The sequence below is a fragment of the Cucurbita pepo genome, chromosome 18 (genome assembly GCF_057944985.1).
Source record: "Cucurbita pepo subsp. pepo isolate OVF chromosome 18, ASM5794498v1, whole genome shotgun sequence".
Taxonomy (NCBI): domain Eukaryota; kingdom Viridiplantae; phylum Streptophyta; class Magnoliopsida; order Cucurbitales; family Cucurbitaceae; genus Cucurbita; species Cucurbita pepo.
This window is the reverse complement of record NC_141815.1, coordinates 11,627,352-11,645,346: the sequence shown is the minus strand read 5'-3', so window position 1 is coordinate 11,645,346 and position 17,995 is coordinate 11,627,352. Positions and strand designations below refer to the sequence as shown.

General features: G+C 37.2%; 5 protein-coding genes across 8 annotated transcripts; 3 read left to right on the top strand and 2 right to left on the bottom strand.

Moving 5' to 3' along the window:
* The first annotated feature begins 619 nt into the window (after window positions 1-619).
* LOC111780153 (uncharacterized) lies at window positions 620-3,996 on the top strand. Its single transcript, XM_087119370.1, has 15 exons — window positions 620-1,177; window positions 1,316-1,413; window positions 1,523-1,623; window positions 1,717-1,795; window positions 1,916-1,976; window positions 2,130-2,176; window positions 2,260-2,352; window positions 2,448-2,538; window positions 2,625-2,676; window positions 2,795-2,911; window positions 3,001-3,148; window positions 3,241-3,333; window positions 3,402-3,470; window positions 3,576-3,618; window positions 3,713-3,996. Exons 1-15 carry the CDS (start codon window positions 1,120-1,122, stop codon window positions 3,811-3,813), a joined length of 1,251 nt encoding a protein of 416 aa, XP_086975496.1. The 5' UTR covers window positions 620-1,119; the 3' UTR covers window positions 3,814-3,996.
* On the bottom strand, window positions 2,609-6,750 carry LOC111780154 (E2F transcription factor-like E2FE). Of its 3 annotated transcripts, none has more exons than XM_087119371.1 (11): window positions 6,457-6,699; window positions 6,310-6,377; window positions 6,173-6,225; window positions 6,002-6,079; window positions 5,867-5,920; window positions 5,677-5,770; window positions 5,352-5,428; window positions 5,188-5,260; window positions 5,032-5,093; window positions 4,493-4,904; window positions 3,887-4,409 (listed from the first exon to the last, which is right to left on the bottom strand). In XM_087119371.1, the coding sequence occupies exons 1-11, from the start codon at window positions 6,534-6,536 to the stop codon at window positions 4,381-4,383; spliced, it is 1,080 nt and encodes a 359-aa protein (XP_086975497.1). In that variant the 5' UTR covers window positions 6,537-6,699; the 3' UTR covers window positions 3,887-4,380. The 3 variants fall into 3 exon arrangements, with proteins under 3 accessions (XP_086975498.1, XP_086975497.1, XP_023516240.1); XM_023660472.2 differs by having other exon boundaries at window positions 3,887-4,386; window positions 6,457-6,677; XM_087119372.1 differs by lacking the exons at window positions 3,887-4,409; window positions 4,493-4,904 and adding an exon at window positions 2,609-2,746 and having other exon boundaries at window positions 6,457-6,750.
* A 500-nt stretch (window positions 6,751-7,250) lies between these two features.
* On the top strand, window positions 7,251-8,643 carry RR5 (response regulator 5). 2 transcript variants are annotated; one of them, XM_087119373.1, is made up of 5 exons: window positions 7,251-7,732; window positions 7,800-7,876; window positions 7,942-8,019; window positions 8,090-8,160; window positions 8,245-8,412. In XM_087119373.1, exons 1-5 carry the CDS (start codon window positions 7,585-7,587, stop codon window positions 8,264-8,266), a joined length of 396 nt encoding a protein of 131 aa, XP_086975499.1. In that variant the 5' UTR covers window positions 7,251-7,584; the 3' UTR covers window positions 8,267-8,412. The 2 variants fall into 2 exon arrangements, with proteins under 2 accessions (XP_086975499.1, XP_023516241.1); XM_023660473.2 differs by having other exon boundaries at window positions 7,257-7,732; window positions 8,235-8,643.
* Window positions 8,644-9,460: 817 nt separating this feature from the next.
* On the top strand, window positions 9,461-11,631 carry LOC111780150 (protein EDS1L). Its single transcript, XM_023660467.2, has 3 exons — window positions 9,461-9,778; window positions 9,888-10,646; window positions 10,737-11,631. The coding sequence occupies exons 1-3, from the start codon at window positions 9,461-9,463 to the stop codon at window positions 11,475-11,477; spliced, it is 1,818 nt and encodes a 605-aa protein (XP_023516235.2). The 3' UTR covers window positions 11,478-11,631.
* A 694-nt stretch (window positions 11,632-12,325) lies between these two features.
* LOC111780152 (uncharacterized) lies at window positions 12,326-14,123 on the bottom strand. Its single transcript, XM_023660469.2, has 3 exons — window positions 13,853-14,123; window positions 13,635-13,698; window positions 12,326-13,525 (listed from the first exon to the last, which is right to left on the bottom strand). The coding sequence occupies exons 1-3, from the start codon at window positions 13,931-13,933 to the stop codon at window positions 12,624-12,626; spliced, it is 1,047 nt and encodes a 348-aa protein (XP_023516237.1). The 5' UTR covers window positions 13,934-14,123; the 3' UTR covers window positions 12,326-12,623.
* Window positions 14,124-17,995: the final 3,872 nt, after the last annotated feature.

Below are 17,995 nucleotides of genomic sequence, written 5' to 3'. Positions count from 1 at the left end.
ATCTCATGATAATCGCATCTTAATCCAGATGCAACATTGTTCATGGCTGAGTTCTTCAACTCTAAATAATGTAAAACCTATATTATAATCAACCACTATATCATTATAAAATTTGATAACACTTAATTACAATACAATATTCATCCTCATTGCCCCTTTTTCCTAAAAAGAAATTTACCCTTTAGACATCATCAGAGATTTGTTAACCAAATCATTCCAATTATTGGTGGTAAAGTTGATAATTACATTCTTCAAGATGAGCAAAGATCCAGTCAAGTTTATTATAATATTCATCTTCTCCTTCATTCCCTCTTCTCATAATATTCATCTTCTCCTTCATTCCCTCTTCTCAAACACAATGATTTCTTCCCTCATCATTCTTTATTCAAGAAACGATGCTAAAAACTCACAACATAATCATCTAATGCAACGAATTAAGACAGCCCAAATACTCAAAAACAAAAAGGAAAATCTACAGATGCTTAATCTTACAGGCGAAGTTTTGTTGAGCAGTATGAAGAAGACCCTGATGCGGTATGAAAAATTGTCGTATAATATACAGTTCTTGGTGGGGGTGTGATAAAATCATGGAATCGGTAAAATTGATGCGAGGAATAATCCTGGATCCTTCCTACAACCGACAAATGCACAAGGATGAGTCAAATTGGCATTGACTTAAGTGGGCCAACACAATCCTTGACGATGGGGAACCCAATATCACTAACTCTGCCATTAATTTCCACTGGTTGGCGTCCACAAATCTCTCTTTTTGCACAAACGCTGCCTCCAAAAGTGAAGAGAGAGAGAGAGTAACAAAGAGTTGGAAAGTTGATTGTTCTGGCTGGAATTTGGCCACATATCGTAAGAATCTGGCGAAGTACTGCATTAATTCAAATCCCGAATCTCCACGGCTTGTATTTCACAACGTTTGATTTCACTGTTCTTTGTTTGTTTGTGTTTCTCCCTGAATTCAGAGATTCTGTTCACAATACCATTTCTGGGTTGGGCATATTTACCTAAATTATCAATTTACTTGGATTTCCCATATCATTTTCTTGTTGTCGAGATCAGTCGGCGGCGGTATTGGGTTTTAGGGATCTGGGTTTACTTCGATTGGCGATGGGGAGCGCAGAGGAGAAGGTTGTTGCTGTGATCATGGTCGGCGGCCCCACTAAAGGTATATGAATTCCTAACTTCTTCCCATTTTGTTTTGGAGGGAAGCTTCTTGTGGCCTTTACAATGATCAAAATGTTCTTTATCATCTGGATTCAAACAACATATTCTTGGAATACTTTGTTCATATTGTAATCAACAGGAACTAGATTTCGACCACTGTCATTGAATATTCCGAAGCCCCTTTTTCCTTTGGCGGGACAGCCGATGGTGCATCACCCAATTTCTGCTTGTAAAAGGGTATGTGTTCATCGAATCTAATGGAATAAGCTGTCATTTCATTGCTGAATGCTTACTCTGAGGCCATCTCTGTTCATCAAGATCCTGCAATTACTGTTTGTTTTTACAGATTCCAAACCTGGCCCAGATTTTTCTTATTGGCTTCTATGAGGAGCGTGAATTTGCACTGTATTTATCTTCCATTTCTAACGAACTCAAAGTCCCTATTAGGTACCCATTTCCCTTCAAAATCTACACTAAGTTATGTCAATCTCTTCGTTTTTTGTTCTTGAATTTCCATGATGTTGTTGTGGTGGTCATTAGATATTTGAAGGAACAGAAGCCTCATGGTTCTGCCGGTGGCCTTTTCCACTTCAGAGATCTGATCATGGAAGACAGTCCGGTTCTTAATCTCACCTGTTCTTGTCCATTTTTTTCCCTCAAGTTGTTCTTCCTTGTTCTTAGGATTATGATCCATCAATGCATTTCAGACCTCCTAATGATTCTATGATCTTGTTTCCAGTCGCATATCTTCTTGCTGAATTGCGACGTTTGCTCGAGTTTTCCACTCCCGCAAATGCTAGGTAGCTTTACTTGTTTTCTTTTGATCCAATTTTTTGTCCCAGACCCCCATGTGCTCGTATTAGTTAAGATTGATTTTCACCCAAGAAACGGTTGAAACGCTCACCCTAATACGTCTTTACGACCGATATGATCGTCCTTTAAATGTCGTACAGATGCTCACAAAAGATATGGAGGGATGGGAACAATCCTTGTAATCAGAGTAAGTAAACACACTCAAGCTCTTACCATTACAAGTTATCTGTTCATATTCAATGATGGCCTTTATCCTTATTCTGTCTTTAGGTTTCTGCTGAGGCAGCTCACCAGTTTGGAGAGTTGGTCGCCGATCCAACGACAAATGAACTACTTCACTATGCCGAAAAACCCGAAACTTTTGTATGCTAACTATCAAAACATATCAGTTTCACTAACACTATGTCTCTCGAGGTTGAGTTTTCAATCGTTTTCCCCTGCCTTTGTTTCCAAAACAGGTGAGCGATCTTATAAACTGCGGTGTCTACATATTTACACCGGATATATTTTCTGCAATACAAGGTGTTTCCACGCAGCGGAAAGAGAGAGGTGAGTAATCGGGGCAACTACACGAAAGCAGTGAATTTTTTTTATAATTAAGTCATTCTCACTTACCTCTTATATGTAATTTGCAGCGAATTTAAGTCGATTATCTAGCTTTGAAGCCCTCCAATCTGCAGCAACAAGGTTGAATCCTTCTCTTTATATTGAAATTTTTATTTAGATTCAGCACGACCACCTAGCCGTATGTACGAAGCTGCATATAAAAATATATGTTACTCATAATATAAAGTTCGTGTAACAGGAGCTTGCCGAAAGACTATGTAAGATTGGATCAAGACATCCTATCGCCTCTTGCAGGGAAGAAACAGTTATATACGTATGAAACTATGGACTTCTGGGAACAAATCAAAACGCCTGCGTACGTCGATTTCAAAACATTCGTTCTTATAAGATTCGTTTGCATCCGTTGAAAAATATACGCACATCTTTCTGTGTGACATCTTGCAGAATGTCCTTGAAATGCTCTGGCTTATATCTCCTCCAATACCGGGTAACCTCCCCCGACCTATTGGCAAGTGGAGATGGTACGAAAAACGCTATCATCACTGGGGATGTTTATATTCATCCTTCAGCTAAAGTACATCCAACAGCCAAGGTAACCTTCCAAATCCTGTAGTTAATTTTGTTATTTTTCTGCTTTCATTTAGATTAAACTTTTAAGTTGGCCTCTCGTCTGTCGTTATGCAGATTGGTCCTAATGTCTCAATATCGGCTAATGCTCGAATTGGAGCTGGTTCTAGGCTCATCAGCTGTATCATCCTTGATGATGTTGAAATTCAAGTATGGATTTATTTTTGTAAATAAAATTTGGACTTCAACTCGAAGCTTATTTTCTTTTGGCTCGTCAGGATAATGCAGTTGTCATTCACGCCATTGTTGGGTGGAAATCTTCCATTGGTCGATGGTCTCGTGTACAGGCAAGTCGAGATATGTGCTTTCTTGTTTTGTTTTCGGGTTTTAATTTCTCCATTAAGAAGCTGATAACATCTATATCATGAATACTACTCTTATGCTACTGCTAGGCTGATGGAGATTACTATGCAAAGCGAGGAGTTACAATTTTAGGTCTTACCCTTTACCTCACTTTTTCTCTTAAAAAAAAGCTTCTGTATTTCATGGCTGTGGTTCTAACATGGCAAACATCGGTTCTATTGTCTAGGTGAAGCGGTCGCGGTTGAGGACGAAGTAGTGGTGACAAACAGCATTGTACTCCCAAACAAGACTCTCAACATGAGTGTTCAAGAGGAGATAATTCTATGAAAAAACCAAACCAAACAAAAGGGTCGGTATATTTTTGTTTCGTATAACCCATGTTCAACTCGAGAAACGGATGTGGAGGCATCAAAAGTTGGAGACTTCTATTAACTGAGATCTGTTTGAAATTGGCTTACATTGATTCAATTATGCAAAATACAGACAATAAACTACATATTCGTAGAAAAACTAGCTATTCGAAAGCTCAGCTTGATCAACCACACAGACTTTCCAAGTCATTAGGGGTTCCTAGGCGGTATCTTGTGATGGTAGATGGCCTCCAGAGATCGGAGTTGACACAGCCAAGCTGTGCACTGCATCATACAAGAACCCTATGCTCCAAAATTCAGTTCAACAAAAGAACGACTTGAATACTATACTTGATAGATGTTGGTTGACAAGGATCCCAAGCTACAAAAAAAACCAATCATCAAAAGGATGACTTCAATGCTATAGTTGGTTGATCGATGTTGGGTGACAAGATTTATGCCTCAGGAATTTGTATTGATGATCTGTTCACAGTTTCAGAGTACCATAACTTCCAGGCATCCTTGTAATGAGAGAATAATTCTCTTAAAGCTGCAAAATCATAGGAAGGAGAGCTACTGGTATGTTCATTATTGTCTTCTAATTAGTAGTTCACTCAACATGAGGTCCTTCAAAGAGAAATTAGAATGGAACATACCTTGGTTCTGATACTGAGGATGATAAGTTGAGGCAAGGCTCACCCAGTTATGACGAAACCGTTTCACGTCATTTTTAGAAGCTCTAACTTCCAATCTAGCAATGGGAGAAAAGGGTCCAAATATGAAGCTCTTAGAATTTGGATGGCGCTCAAATTTGCCACTTTGGTTCAAATCTACTTCAACTCTACAACCCTCAAGATGCACATGCATATGTTTCTGGGAATTGGGGCTCTTATTCAGATCAAATGAATTGACCACTTTGTTTCTCTTCAAGTTGATATTAGTTATATCGGTTCCAAAAGTCCTTTTCTTTGAACCACATGGAATTGGCTTGCCTGCACGACAATTCTCAACTTTACCTCTAAATCCTAACCACCTGAATGCAGGCTTTCTGGTATCAACGGTTTGCGTCTGTCAATTGTAGGTTCAAAAGTTTAAATTATGCAGTCATTTCTTTCACAAGTAGATTAGGAAGTGTGTTTTTATCAGAAAAGAAAGAAATTTGGCCAAGGGGTTGAACTAGATCAGATCACTTTACCTTTTCAATAAGATGAATTGCAGCCAACACATTTGCAATATCGTAAAGGCGTCTGATTTTGCCTGCAAAGTTGAAGGAACAATAAGAAATTAGCTAACAACCTACCCTGTTAAAACAAAAAAATATTTCAAAATTCTCACCAGTAGAGGTTCATACTTCTCATTACGGATTCACTTTGTGCATCGCCTAGCAGTAATTTTGCCGCTTCATCGAGTGAAATCAGATGTGCCTGCATTTAGAGTTTCAAATTTTCAGATTATTTCCACAAAAGAACAAACATAATCACTGAATTAAAAGTGTCATCTTGCCAGTTGACTCACGTTAGAACAGACAAAGAGCTTGACAAAATTCTGCGTAAGAAGTGCAAGAGATTTTTCCCTCCGGTTTTCTGACGCCACTAGAAAGAAAGAAAAGTGAAAGAAAAAAAAAACACATTTCGTAAGCGGTGCAAGCCCTCCGATTTTCTGATGCACTTTGAAAAAGAAAATGAAAGAGAAAAAGTGCAAAAGCAATTAAAAATTTCAAAATTTCAAAATTGGGAACAAAAATTGCAGTAATCATAAGAAAAATGTTGTTGCCAAAAAGTGACTATCCTCAGTTCCAAATGATAGATGAATCGAATCGAAGTAAAGCTTTGCAGTGTACCACATCTCACTGAGGCTGAAGATTTAGACATCATAGGGATTGACTCTTGGCTCACAGAAGTGAGATCTGAACATGTTTCATCTTCATCTATCAACTAATTCCCAAAAAAAAAAAAAAAAGTTGTGATTATGAAATCCAAAACAAATTTTATAATAGTAAAAAGGACTGTTTTAGTGACAATTCGACCTACTCTTGAGTGATCATACGCAGCTATGGCAAAGCTATTTCCCTTCATATCTTCTTCCTGTTACAGAGAGTAACAAAAAACTACGGCCATTAACAAAAAAAGACTTAAATATGAATCTTAACAAAACAATGCAGATACCTTAAGTTGCCGTAGTGCCTTGGGAATGCCAGAAAATCCTATCCAACTATATTGATTCTTGGCCTTTCTACAAAGAATCTGTAATCATACGAAAATTGCTAAAATAAAAACACAAAAACGTACATCGAAGAAAATAAACAAACAAACAAACAACAGCAACCAATTCCTTACTCCAACACTTTCTAAAACGTTGACAATGTCGTAGATCCGTCGCCTCTCAACACCTGCAAATGAAAGTCGCAAAAATTCTTGAATTCAGGCACCGGCCAACTACCAAAGTAAAATACAGGCAGTAAGAACATACGTACCTAGCCGAGAGGCGGCATTGTCGAGGCTGATTGAGTGAACATCACCTCGATCATACAACCTCAAAAAACTACAAGCCAGAAGATACATTAAGCGAGATGTATATGAATTAATCGATAAATTTAAAGGAAAGAGAGACGAGCTCGAACTTGGAGCAGAGCAGACCGAGGGATTTCTGCTTCCGGCTATAAGCTTTCGAAGAAGAATCCGATAGAAGAAGATTAGCCATAGCTATACGATGGAATTGAAGATTGGAGAAGAAGAGATTATATGCAGTTGAGAATGGGAGGGAATCATTTGAAACAGAAGATTTGAAGAACCGTTGAGAGAAGAGGGAGCGTGATTCAAAGCACAACAGGCGCGCTTTCGATTTTTCAAAATTACTAGTGCATGCTACGCTGAAATGACTGTTTTGTCCTTTGACTGTCAAACCTATTCAATTTTTTAATAATATTTTAAAATTTTCTATTACGCACAATATATCAATTAAAAATTCTAATTAATATCATAAAAGATTTAATTTGATACGAGATTAACAAAATAATTTAAAATTAATACGAAAATTTAAATTAGAGACTTTTGAAATCTTTTGCTTATTAAATTAACTTAAATTAAACTATAATCTTTTTTAATTGAAATACATTTACAGTACATGATTATTTTTTTTTTTTTTTAATCTTTATTTTTTATTATTATTATTTTTTCTTTTATGAATGAATTGAGAATAAAGAATCACCGCCGGGGTGCCGCCTGACAGTGTATCATTCTTTGGATTCTGCACCGCTGCATTGGGCGGCTTTCCTCTTTAGCTGCCGCCATTTTCGTTTACCCTTGCTTCTTCTGCACTAATTTAATTGTTTTAAATTAAATAATACAAAATTATACTACAAATGAAAATGAAAACTGGATTAAAAATAATAATATCATAAGAAATAAATCGTAGAGATCGTACGGACAATCTGCAGAGCGCTTTGATTCTGACTCTGCTTCGCTTCCTTCGCCCTCTGTTTTGACCGATCATGGCGACAATTGACAAGTGGCTCTCTAATCTTCTCTGCCATCGGGATTTGGATTCGCTGTCTCTCTCTCAAATATCATGAAATCACAATTAACAAACCCTCTCCCACTATGATCTCGCTGAAATTTTGGATCCTCCGAATCTCTGCTTTTACTCCGCCCATTAATTAAACCAACCATTTCCCATTTCCTTATAAGATGACCCCATTTCTCTCCTCTTTCTCATCAAACCCCTTTTCTCTTCTCTCTCTTTTCCGGCCATGGCGGCGGTTCCCGGCGAACTTGTTGGGGTTTCTGAGGATGATTTGAAACAGAGTGGTTTGACCCAGATTCATGTTCTTGCTGTTGATGATAGCCTCGTTGATCGGAAGGTTATTGAGCGGTTGCTGAAGATCTCGTCTTGTAAAGGTGAATAATGGGTTTGTTTTGAGAATTGATTTTGGATTGGATTGGTTTGATTTTGGGGTTTTTGCAGTGACTGCTGTTGAGAGTGGGAGAAGTGCTCTTCAATATCTGGGTTTGGATGGGGAAACCAATTCTGTCCGGTTTAGTGTAAGCAATTTTAACTTGCTTGCTTATGATTTATACTATGCGTTTAATGGTGGGGTTGGTTTCAGGATTTGAAGGTGAATCTCATCATCACAGATTATTCCATGCCTGAAATGAATGGATATGAACTGCTGAAGAAGATCAAGGTTGGTTGGTTGTTGTTGATTGATTGAGTTGTTTATATCAATGGGTGCTGATGAGAATTGATATGAACAGGAATCATCGGCTCTCCGGGAGATTCCTGTTGTGATAATGTCATCGGAGAATATTATGGGTCGAATAGAGAAGTATGAACTTCCCCTGTTTCTCTGTGTTCTTGTTTTGTTACTCAATGGAGGGGTTTTAAGGTTTTGTTTGATAGTTGCTTGAAGGAAGGGGCTGAGGAGTTCATAGTGAAGCCTGTGAAATTGTCTGATGTGAAACGACTGAGAGACTGCTTCATTATGGAAGGAGAAAATGGAGGGAAGAAGATGAGTCATAAGAGGAAGCTTCGTGTTGATGATCATGATCACCACTTCTTGACTCCTGGGTCTCCGCCGCCGCCGCCGCCGATGGTGGGTTTCGACCATTGCCAAGGGTATCTGCACCGAATCACATGTTCGTCAAAGAAACCAAGGTTCCTCAATGGCGACCAGTTCACGTAACCATGGAATTCAAGTTGTAAAAGTTATTTGTTACTCTTTTTTTGTGTAAATGTTGATTATTTGGGAGCTTAGATCCCCATTTGCTGTGTTTATTATGGTTTGAAATGAGATTGTATTTTCTCTTTCCTATTGGGTAACCCGTAAGAGGTTAGCTCAGTTAAGTCTACCGTCATTAGATATTATTTGTTTGGTTTGGTTTGTCCAGTTACGTCTAAATCTACTACTAGGAAACATTGTCCTCTTTTACCTGTTATGTCTTTCCTATCCTTTTTTGGGATAGTGGCGTAACAATCCAAGTACACTACTAGTAGATAATGTCCGGTTTTGCTCGTTTCGTCTTTCCTGTTCATTTTTGGGATGATGACGTAATAGTCGAAGTACAGTTTGTATATATTGTTTGGTTTGGTCTATTATATATAGTTTGTCAACCTTGAGATTTTAAAATGTCTCTACGAGGCGGCAGAGGCGTTCTGTTCTACTCTCCAACAAATGTTGGATCTTACAATTCACCCTTTTAGGATCCAACCCAACATCTTCTCCTTTTAGGATCCAATATTTTCTCGCACATTGCTCGTATTTGAGTTTAATGTCATTTGTAATAACCTTACCACCAATAAATATGTATGTTAGTAGGACAATTTTGCTTTCGTTGTTTCTCTCTAGTCTCGAGTCTTTTATTATTATTATTCTTTTTCTTTTTTGGAACTAAAATGTTCTTCTAAGTCACGTGTGAGAAATAAGGTGGAAAGTTCGTGGATGTTTAATCGATTCCTTTACAAGCCGCCCAATCCAAAACTACTTTTTGCGATACAAAAACGACAAGCAGTAAACAGGGAATCCCATAATTTATCTTATATTCCCAACCCGAAGTCCAACACTCAGAGTCTTCGTCAACCTAAACCACAGCAGAGCAGAGAGGAGAGCACCATCGGAGCTGCAGAAAATGGTTCACTCGAGGCTGGAGGACGCCACTGGTTTAAAGGAAGAGCTCATCGGAAACGCCTGGTCGGCCGCCGTTAAAGCTCACAAGCATGCTGATAAGCCCTTTCTCCTTGATAAAACCCGAGATTTCTCCATCATCAGCTTCGCTGGATCTTGGTCACCGGAAGCCTGGTTCTCTGCTTCCGATTCATCCTTCGGGGAGACAAAGATCGACCGTCAGCTCTTCCCCTCCGTCAGGAGCATCGGGCTCGATGAATACGCCGAGGTCAATTCCGCATTTTTCCGGCGATTTGAGGCCATTTTAGGGAAGCTCAAGGACGTAAGTTACTTTTCCCAGAATTTCCCCCAATTTATTCCTTGTCCTGTTCTTCCGTTTTATGCATTCTTCGCTTCTTTTTAACTGTTGAAACTCGGATTCTGTTTATCAGGTTCTCAAAGCGAACAAGCCTGTAGTGTTTACCGGCCACTCAGCCGGAGGTCCGATAGCCATTCTTGCAACCATTTGGCTGTTAGAACAGCAAAGAAACTCAAACACAAACTTCACTCCTCCAAAATGCATCACATTTGGATCGCCCCTTGTGGGTAACTTCATTTTCTCCCATGCTCTCAATAGGGAGAAATGGTCCATCCATTTCGTACACTTCGTCACGAGATACGACATCGTTCCACGAGTCCATCTAGCTCCTCTACCTTCCTTGCAACCACATCTGCAAACCATCCTCACCTCCCTGAACTCACGATCGCTCGGGTCTACGTCGAATGGGAATGTAGCTACCGAATTCTTCATGACGGTGATGAGGAATGCGTCGGCTGTGGCAAGCAATGCTGCCTGCCATCTTATGGGAAACACTAACCTTTTGCTAGACACTTTGAAAAGCTTTGTCAAATTGAGTCCTTATAGCCCTTTTGGCACTTACATTTTCTTTACTGACAGTGAGAAAGTGGTGGTGGTGACCAACCCAGACGCTGTTTTACAAATACTATTCTTCGCTTGTCAGTTGAGCTCTGAGAGCGAATGTGATAACATCGCTCATCAGAGTTTGAAGGCCCATTGGGAGTATGAATCTAAAATGCGACAAAACTTGGAGCTCCTGCACGCTATTCGTCTAGATGAATTGGATAAGCTCCCGTTGTCCTTAACAGGCAGAAACACACCGATAACACAAGCTTTGAATGAACTTGGCCTAGTAAGTTCTCTAATCTCTTCTATATCTATCTATTTATCTCTCACATGGGTAATCGAAAGTGAATTCTATGTTTCGACTGTGAAATTACAGAGTTCGAGAGCTTTATTGAATCTTCGAGCAGCTGGCTCGTACGAAGAGCAGAAAATCAAAAATCAAGAAAGGATGAGTCTAAAGAAACAAGATATCGAGAAACTATTGAATTGGCTAGAAGAAAATTACAGAGATGTATGTAAGGTTGACGGTTTGGGATATTATGATGCATTTAAACTCCAGAAGGATCCGAAAGACTTCCAAGCTAATATCAAGAGGCTTGAGCAAGCAGGTATATGGGACGAGATCGTAGAAATGCTCAAAAGATACGAGCTCCCGGATGAATTTGAGGGCCAGGACGAATGGATACAAATCGGAACCAGGTTTCGCTGTCTCTATGAGCCTCTAGATATTGCTAACTACTATAGACACTCCAAGAATGATGATACTGGTCCTTATATGATAAAGGGAAGGCCAAAACGTTACAGATTTACACAAAGATGGCTCGAACATAATCAAAAGATGACGGAGCCGAGTGAAGTATCGACTCTTTGGGCAGAGGTAGAGGAGCTTCGTATCCAAACCAGAACCAAACTGTACGCTGAATGTTCAAGAGAAATCTTAGAGTTGGAGAAGAAGATGAAGAGATGGGTCAATGAGATTGAAAATGATATGTTGTTAAAGAAATCTACTTTCATGGAGTGGTGGAAGACACTTCCTGAGCATCATAGATCACAGTCTTGTATTAGGGACGATATCGAGAGGATGGCGAATACCGAGGATGCTACTAACTCGATGTAGTCCGACCTTAATGAAGGCATTGTACTTATAAAACAATAATGTTCCAACCGGATCCTTTCTGTTTGTATGAATAATTAGAAACTTACTCTAAAAAATGTGCTAAAATTGTACTAAACTTTTTAATGAATATGTTCAGGAACAATTTCGACACCAATTTTATACTTACGGCGGAGCTTTCAAGAAGATAAGAACTAACCTTGTAATCTCCGACAGAAACTGCCGACCACCTGGGCTGAGGAGCAGAGGCCTTGTTCATGGAGACAAATGCCGTTTAGCCCTCTAGAAGATATTGGGATAATTAGAAATCAATTTTAAGTTGAACATAAACCTTATATAGACACAGCATGAAAATTATATTATAGAAAGGAAAAATGAGCCAAAACATTCACATCAGAGCAACCATTTGGAACAGAAAAGCCTAGCAGATAAAATCCTCGTTCGCAGCAATTGGAATAGCTTACGTAACAGTTCAAGCCCATCGTTAGCAAATATCGTCTCTTTGAGCAAACCCTATCTGCTAGAAAGAGATTTCCGAGAATGCTTCGTTCTCCTCCCCGATAGCTTAAGACAACCCATCAACAATCAACTCATCCAAGTAGACTTCCAGCTGCATAGCTGTCTTTCAAGTTTGGATCATAGTTTCCTACACCATAACTGAAGGTATTGCAAATATTTCCACATTTCATTTTATGCTATATAACTCCAAGGAAGTAATCAAGTATGACACTAAATCTCATAAGATCAACAAGAATGAGGAGGAAGGTGACGACAAATAGAACAGTTTCAGCATTCCTATGAAATATATGCAAATACAAATAAAGAAGGAAGTGAAGAAAAACAGACAAACGTTGTATCATTATTCCATGTATTTATTTCTATACCATCTCATCTATTCACATATCAAGTACGAATTAAGTCCTCTACATTGGCAAATGTACCACAAGATAAGAACCACACTCTTGTAGGAAATTCAGTTTAAAGGTTCTCAATCTCATTACCATACTTCAACACCCAAATGCCACTTCTATTACTATGAAAATCAGAGCCCAAGACTACTATAGTACCCAAGAGACGCAGGACAGAAAAATAAAAGAAAAGAAAAGTGGAGCAGACGTACATTAACAACTCACAGAAACTGAACACTACCTAAGACCTTGAAATCATGCTACAAGAACGAGCCAATGGGAACGTCGGGCTGCCACTGTGTTCGTTTGTCTCGTTATCCGCAGGATCACGATCATATGGCTTCCTGCAACCAGGACAACGCCCATCCTCTTCAAGAATCCTCTTGTGACAGAAAAGGCATAGCCGGAATCCACAGGGACAAGGTAAAAAGTTTGAGTCTGTAAGGTCCAAGTCTTCAAAGCAAATTGGACAAGATGTAGGTACAGGCACAACACCACCACAAGCCCAAGGGACGCCTCCACATCCAAAACGCCGATCTGTATTCGGTAAACTAAGCTGTTTTGATAATGTGGGCAAACTCTGGGGACGATCGGCATCATCAGGCCTCCATGCTCGGCCATTCATTGAAGCCCTCCGCGCAATTCTCCCATGCTCAATGCTCGAATCACCATCTCCTACGCCTAACTCATTTCTGCTGTCTTCGCAAGAACCCAATTGAGAAACAACATCGCCCCTAGGGGAAGACTCGGAGCATTGATCATGCTGCTTGTCAGTGGCGATTAGGGTATCGGCAAAAGCCTCCCAATCTTCCAAGCAGTCATCATCTCCTTCATCTTCCTCCTCCTCCGTTATACTCCCCGAGCGACAACCACTAGAACTGCTGCGGCAGCTACTACTACTGCTACTCCCAGTAAAATGGTGACCCGAATCATTACCACCCAAGATACTACTTCCAATACTAGGGGGGCTATTGGACGGCGACTCCGAACAATCGCTGTGATGGTGGACCGATCTGTCGTCCTCTTCTCCTATTTCCCTCCTATTTATTTTTTTGGAGGAAAGTTTATCATCTTCCACCGTTTTGACGACCTCTGACTCAAGCCGATTGTCTTCTTCGCTCCATTTTTTGTTCTTTATCGCACCTATCACTCGTGAACCCAAATCGATTAAATACAAATTATCGCATGCATGAAGTCCGTTCCATCAATATATTCAATTAACAACAAATTGAAACATAATTAGTGGTTATACCTCGAGAAAGCCATTGCTCGCGACGAACGTCAAGCTTGGACTGCTTCAATTTGGAGTTCCTAGCCTGAAATCCCCAGCCGAAACAATTACGACCAAATTAGGGGGAAAATTCAGTAATCATCAAAGAAAAAAAAAAACAATAAAACTCTCCGGCATTAAAATTAAAAGAAAAAATGAGAAGATTTACGTTTGAACAAAAAGAGAGAGAGAGTCCTCACCCTCCTCTTCTTGGACAGGGGCAAATCCCGGGCGTTAGGGGCCAGAGAAATTGAAGCATTAGCGATCGAATCAGTAACCATGATGGAAGAGTTGAAATCGAATTGAAGAAACAAAATTCGCAAGGAAACCCTAATTTGTGTGGATATTTTTATTTCCCGGGAGAGAGAAGATCTTCGAGGGGGGAGAGAAAGAGAGAGAGAGAGAGAGAGAAAAAATGGATAACGGAAACTCCTCTGCTTCGTCCGCTCTTTTCCACAGAATAAGCAAAAAACAGAGGGCCGAGATTTCATTTAAATATCGTCCAAGTTACCAAAATATCCCTCTCATTTCCCAAAATTTCCGGCCATACCCAGCCATGGCCCTTTCAGAATGGCTTTCAAATAAGGGGTCTTTTAAACGGGCGTGGCAATTGGCATCGTGCATCCGTGTACTGCCTGGAGCCAGCCCAAAGAGATGAACAAAACGGTGTCGTTTGTTGAGTTTAATATGTTGGGCCATTAAATGGGCCGGAGGAGTTCGGCCTAACAACCCCGGCCCCTTTAGTTGGTTGTAATTCGGCCGGTGCCCATACATAAAGCATTTAAAAGTCAAGTATTCCTTTTTGTTTTATTGGGTATTTCTTTTAATTTTTGTTTTTTCAAGTACCATATATTTGTCAATTAAGTGAATATTTATTATTCCTGAAAGGGTAGGGTTAGGCAAAAACAAATTTGGGTTAGCTTTCTGTAACCGGCTAAAGTGGACAATATCTATTAGGGGTGGACTTGTGCTGTGCTGTTACAAATTATATCACGATTGGATTTTCAAGGGGGATAGATGTGAGATCCCATCTTGATAGGAGAGTAGAACGAAGTAGGTGTGGAAATCTCTCCCTATTAAAGTTTTGAAAAACATTGAGAGGAAGTATAAAAGAGAAAGGCTAACAAAGACAATATCTGCTAGACGCAAGAGTTGGACTTGGACTTGAGCTGTTACTAACTACAATATTTAGTATATCGAAATTATGGACTCCAATTTAATTCTAAATAAAGAAGGTAACTGTACACCATATAAAATAGACAATTAAAATATTTGATATTGAGAAATATTCTATAATAAATAAATAACGTGGGGTTAATCATTTGTTCATATTTGATTTTTGTTTTTTATTTTTACATTTCCAAAGACCATGTTTGGAATTATTATAATTCATTTTTTACTTCGCATTGCGTTTTTTTGGAATATGAGAGGAAAAATGACAAAATAATTATAAAAAAAAAAGGAGAGAAAATTTGGTCAATTAATAAAAAATAAAATTCTTATATTTTATTTTAAAAATAAATTAATGGTGACAACGGTACACCTGGAAGCTAAAACGTGGAGCCCTCCACGTGGCGAGGTGGGCCTAAAATTCTGGGAACCTGACGAATTTCGGAAACAAATTCTATAAAAGTCCCATACTATCATGTTACTCCAATTATATATAATATATATATACACATTACTTATCCAATTAATAGATCTAGAAGCATAACCAATTGGAAATATTATTTTGGATTATAAATCTCGCATTATATTTTAAATTCTGTTAATATGAATTTATATTCCAATTCTTATTATTTTTTTAATCCATTATATATATTATTGGTAAGTCATAAACACTCATTTAGCTCGTAAGGTTGTGCCCACCCGTACCAAAGGTAGAGATTCCTCGTTTAAACAAGCTACGAGAGAAGGAGTGGGGGAGATTTCTCCCGTTATAAATGGGGTCGGGGACAAAGATTATATTCTCTGTTTCTGTCCCCACCCACGTACTCGACCCAGACTATTAAAGGTCAAGAAAAAAACCCCAATTAAACTAAAAATATTGAATATAAATTTGTGTGATAATTAGGTACGATTAAATAGTGAAAATGTTGGCAATAAATTAGGAAATTAATAAATTAAATGTAGAGGGAATTAAGGTGAGCTACAACTCTCTTTGGTTGGATGTAGTCTCATATTCACACTAATAAAAGCTTGTCCCTCAACTCTTACCCACATTTTCCTCAATTTCATTACCTTAATTATATTATAATCTTGATGATTCAATCATCTAATCCTCCATAACAACAATAATTAAGTTAATAATTTAAATGTTAAAAAAATACTTTTAATCTCTACCTTAGAAAGTACTTTGAATTAATGGATTTGGCTTAATTATTAAAAAGGTGAAATTTTATATCTAGTTTATAAATATACTTATTAAATTTAAAATATTATTAAATTATATTATTATAAATTTGAAAGTATATAAATTGAATCATTATATTATAAAGTTTTCAAATTAAGGTGAAGAGAAAAAGTATTTTAAACTTTAAAAGAAAATAGTTAAACAATAAATTAAAAAATAAAAAGTAAGATAGAAAATGATATTCAAACTCTTTTGGTCATTCAACCGACAGAGAAGACTATATGAGAAGGCTGTCGCATTTGCTATTATGCCCTCTCCTAATTTTAAATTTTCCCTATTTTTTTTTTAATATTATATTTCTCAAATTAATATAATTCCAATTTTAGCCTTTAAATTTTTAATTTAATTCACAATTAAAAAAAAAAACTTATTATATATCTATTATTAAAAATACGATGTTATCATTCATATATCAGGCATCAAAATCAAATTATCATTTTTATTTGGAGTGATTGAAAATTAAATGATTAATTTTGGTCCCTACCTTTTTAAATTTTATCCCTGTCTTTTTGTTTTCAATAAATCTTAAATTAGTTCACATATGGGTTAATATAGTCTTTTCTTATTTGAAAATAATAATAATAATTTATTTAATTTTAATAAAATTTAAGAGGTGGAGTTATTAAATTTTGTTTTATTTTTAAAATTTTATTTTATAAATATGATTGATGGAGATGAGATTGAAAAGCATTTGGTGTGGTACCAACCTCAAAATCATTTCAAGGAAGGGAAGGGAAAAACAAATGAAGTATTTTCTCACCTACCAAATCACACATTCACACCTCCCTACCAACGGGATGGAGCAACGTGTTCATTCTCGTAATAAATAAATAAATAAAATTAAATTTAACGTACCACGAAATTGTAACAATTTTATTTTTTAACTTTAGTATATAATAATTTTACTATAGCTTATAAAAAAATGATAACTAATCAATTTATTAATCTACGTGCGTAAAATATAGAAACTAAATTATTATTTATTAAATGTATGACTTTCACGATCCATAGCATTAGCATCTAAAAAAGGTCTATTATTCAAAAGAGATCTATGACGTTGAAATTATATAATTAGAGAACGAGAATTTTGGTATATATTTTTTAATTTTATTATTATTTTCTTGTCCTTTTTAGGATGATAGTGAAAGGCAAACCAAAATGAGAGATGGGTGGAGTCAATTGGGAGTAAGAAATGGAAAGCAAAAAATTCCTAAAAAACCCAAATGGCATTTTCGTAATTTGTAATTCATTAATTTAATTAACCCATTAATTTTATGCTTTCTTTAAGTTTCATTAATAGGTTTACTCCTTTCATTTTAGCTTAAACTGTAAATCTCCATACTAATTAATTCAATAAATTAATATGTTTTAACGTAATTGAAATTATATATTATTATTATATTTTTATTCGACAAAATATTTAAAAATGAAAATTTTAAACCTATACATATGATATTCGGAAGCCTTGTTTTTAAAGCTTATGTTATATTTTATGTAAATAATAATAAAAAAAAAACTATATAAGTTTGAGATATTATGGTGACAAAAGCTATCATACTTAAAATATAATAAGAAATATTATTTAGTTGAGTCATTTCATCTCCAAAAGGAAACAAAAGATAGCCTTTTAGTTTTATTATATATAAGCAATGGAAATCCAATTTGTATGAGATTTTTGTCCAATTTAAATTAATGTTTAATTTCTAATCCAAATAATATATTTAGCATTCTTAATTTTTATATTTGCACATTCCCACCCGCAGATATTGGCCTCTTTGGATTTTCCCTTTCGCGCTTCTCCTCGAGACTTTAAAATGCGTCTACTAGGGGAAGGTTTCCACACCTTGTAAAGGGTGATTTGTTCTCCTCCCCAACCAATGTGGGACATCACAATCCACCCATCTTTGGGCCCAGCGTCATCGCTAGCACT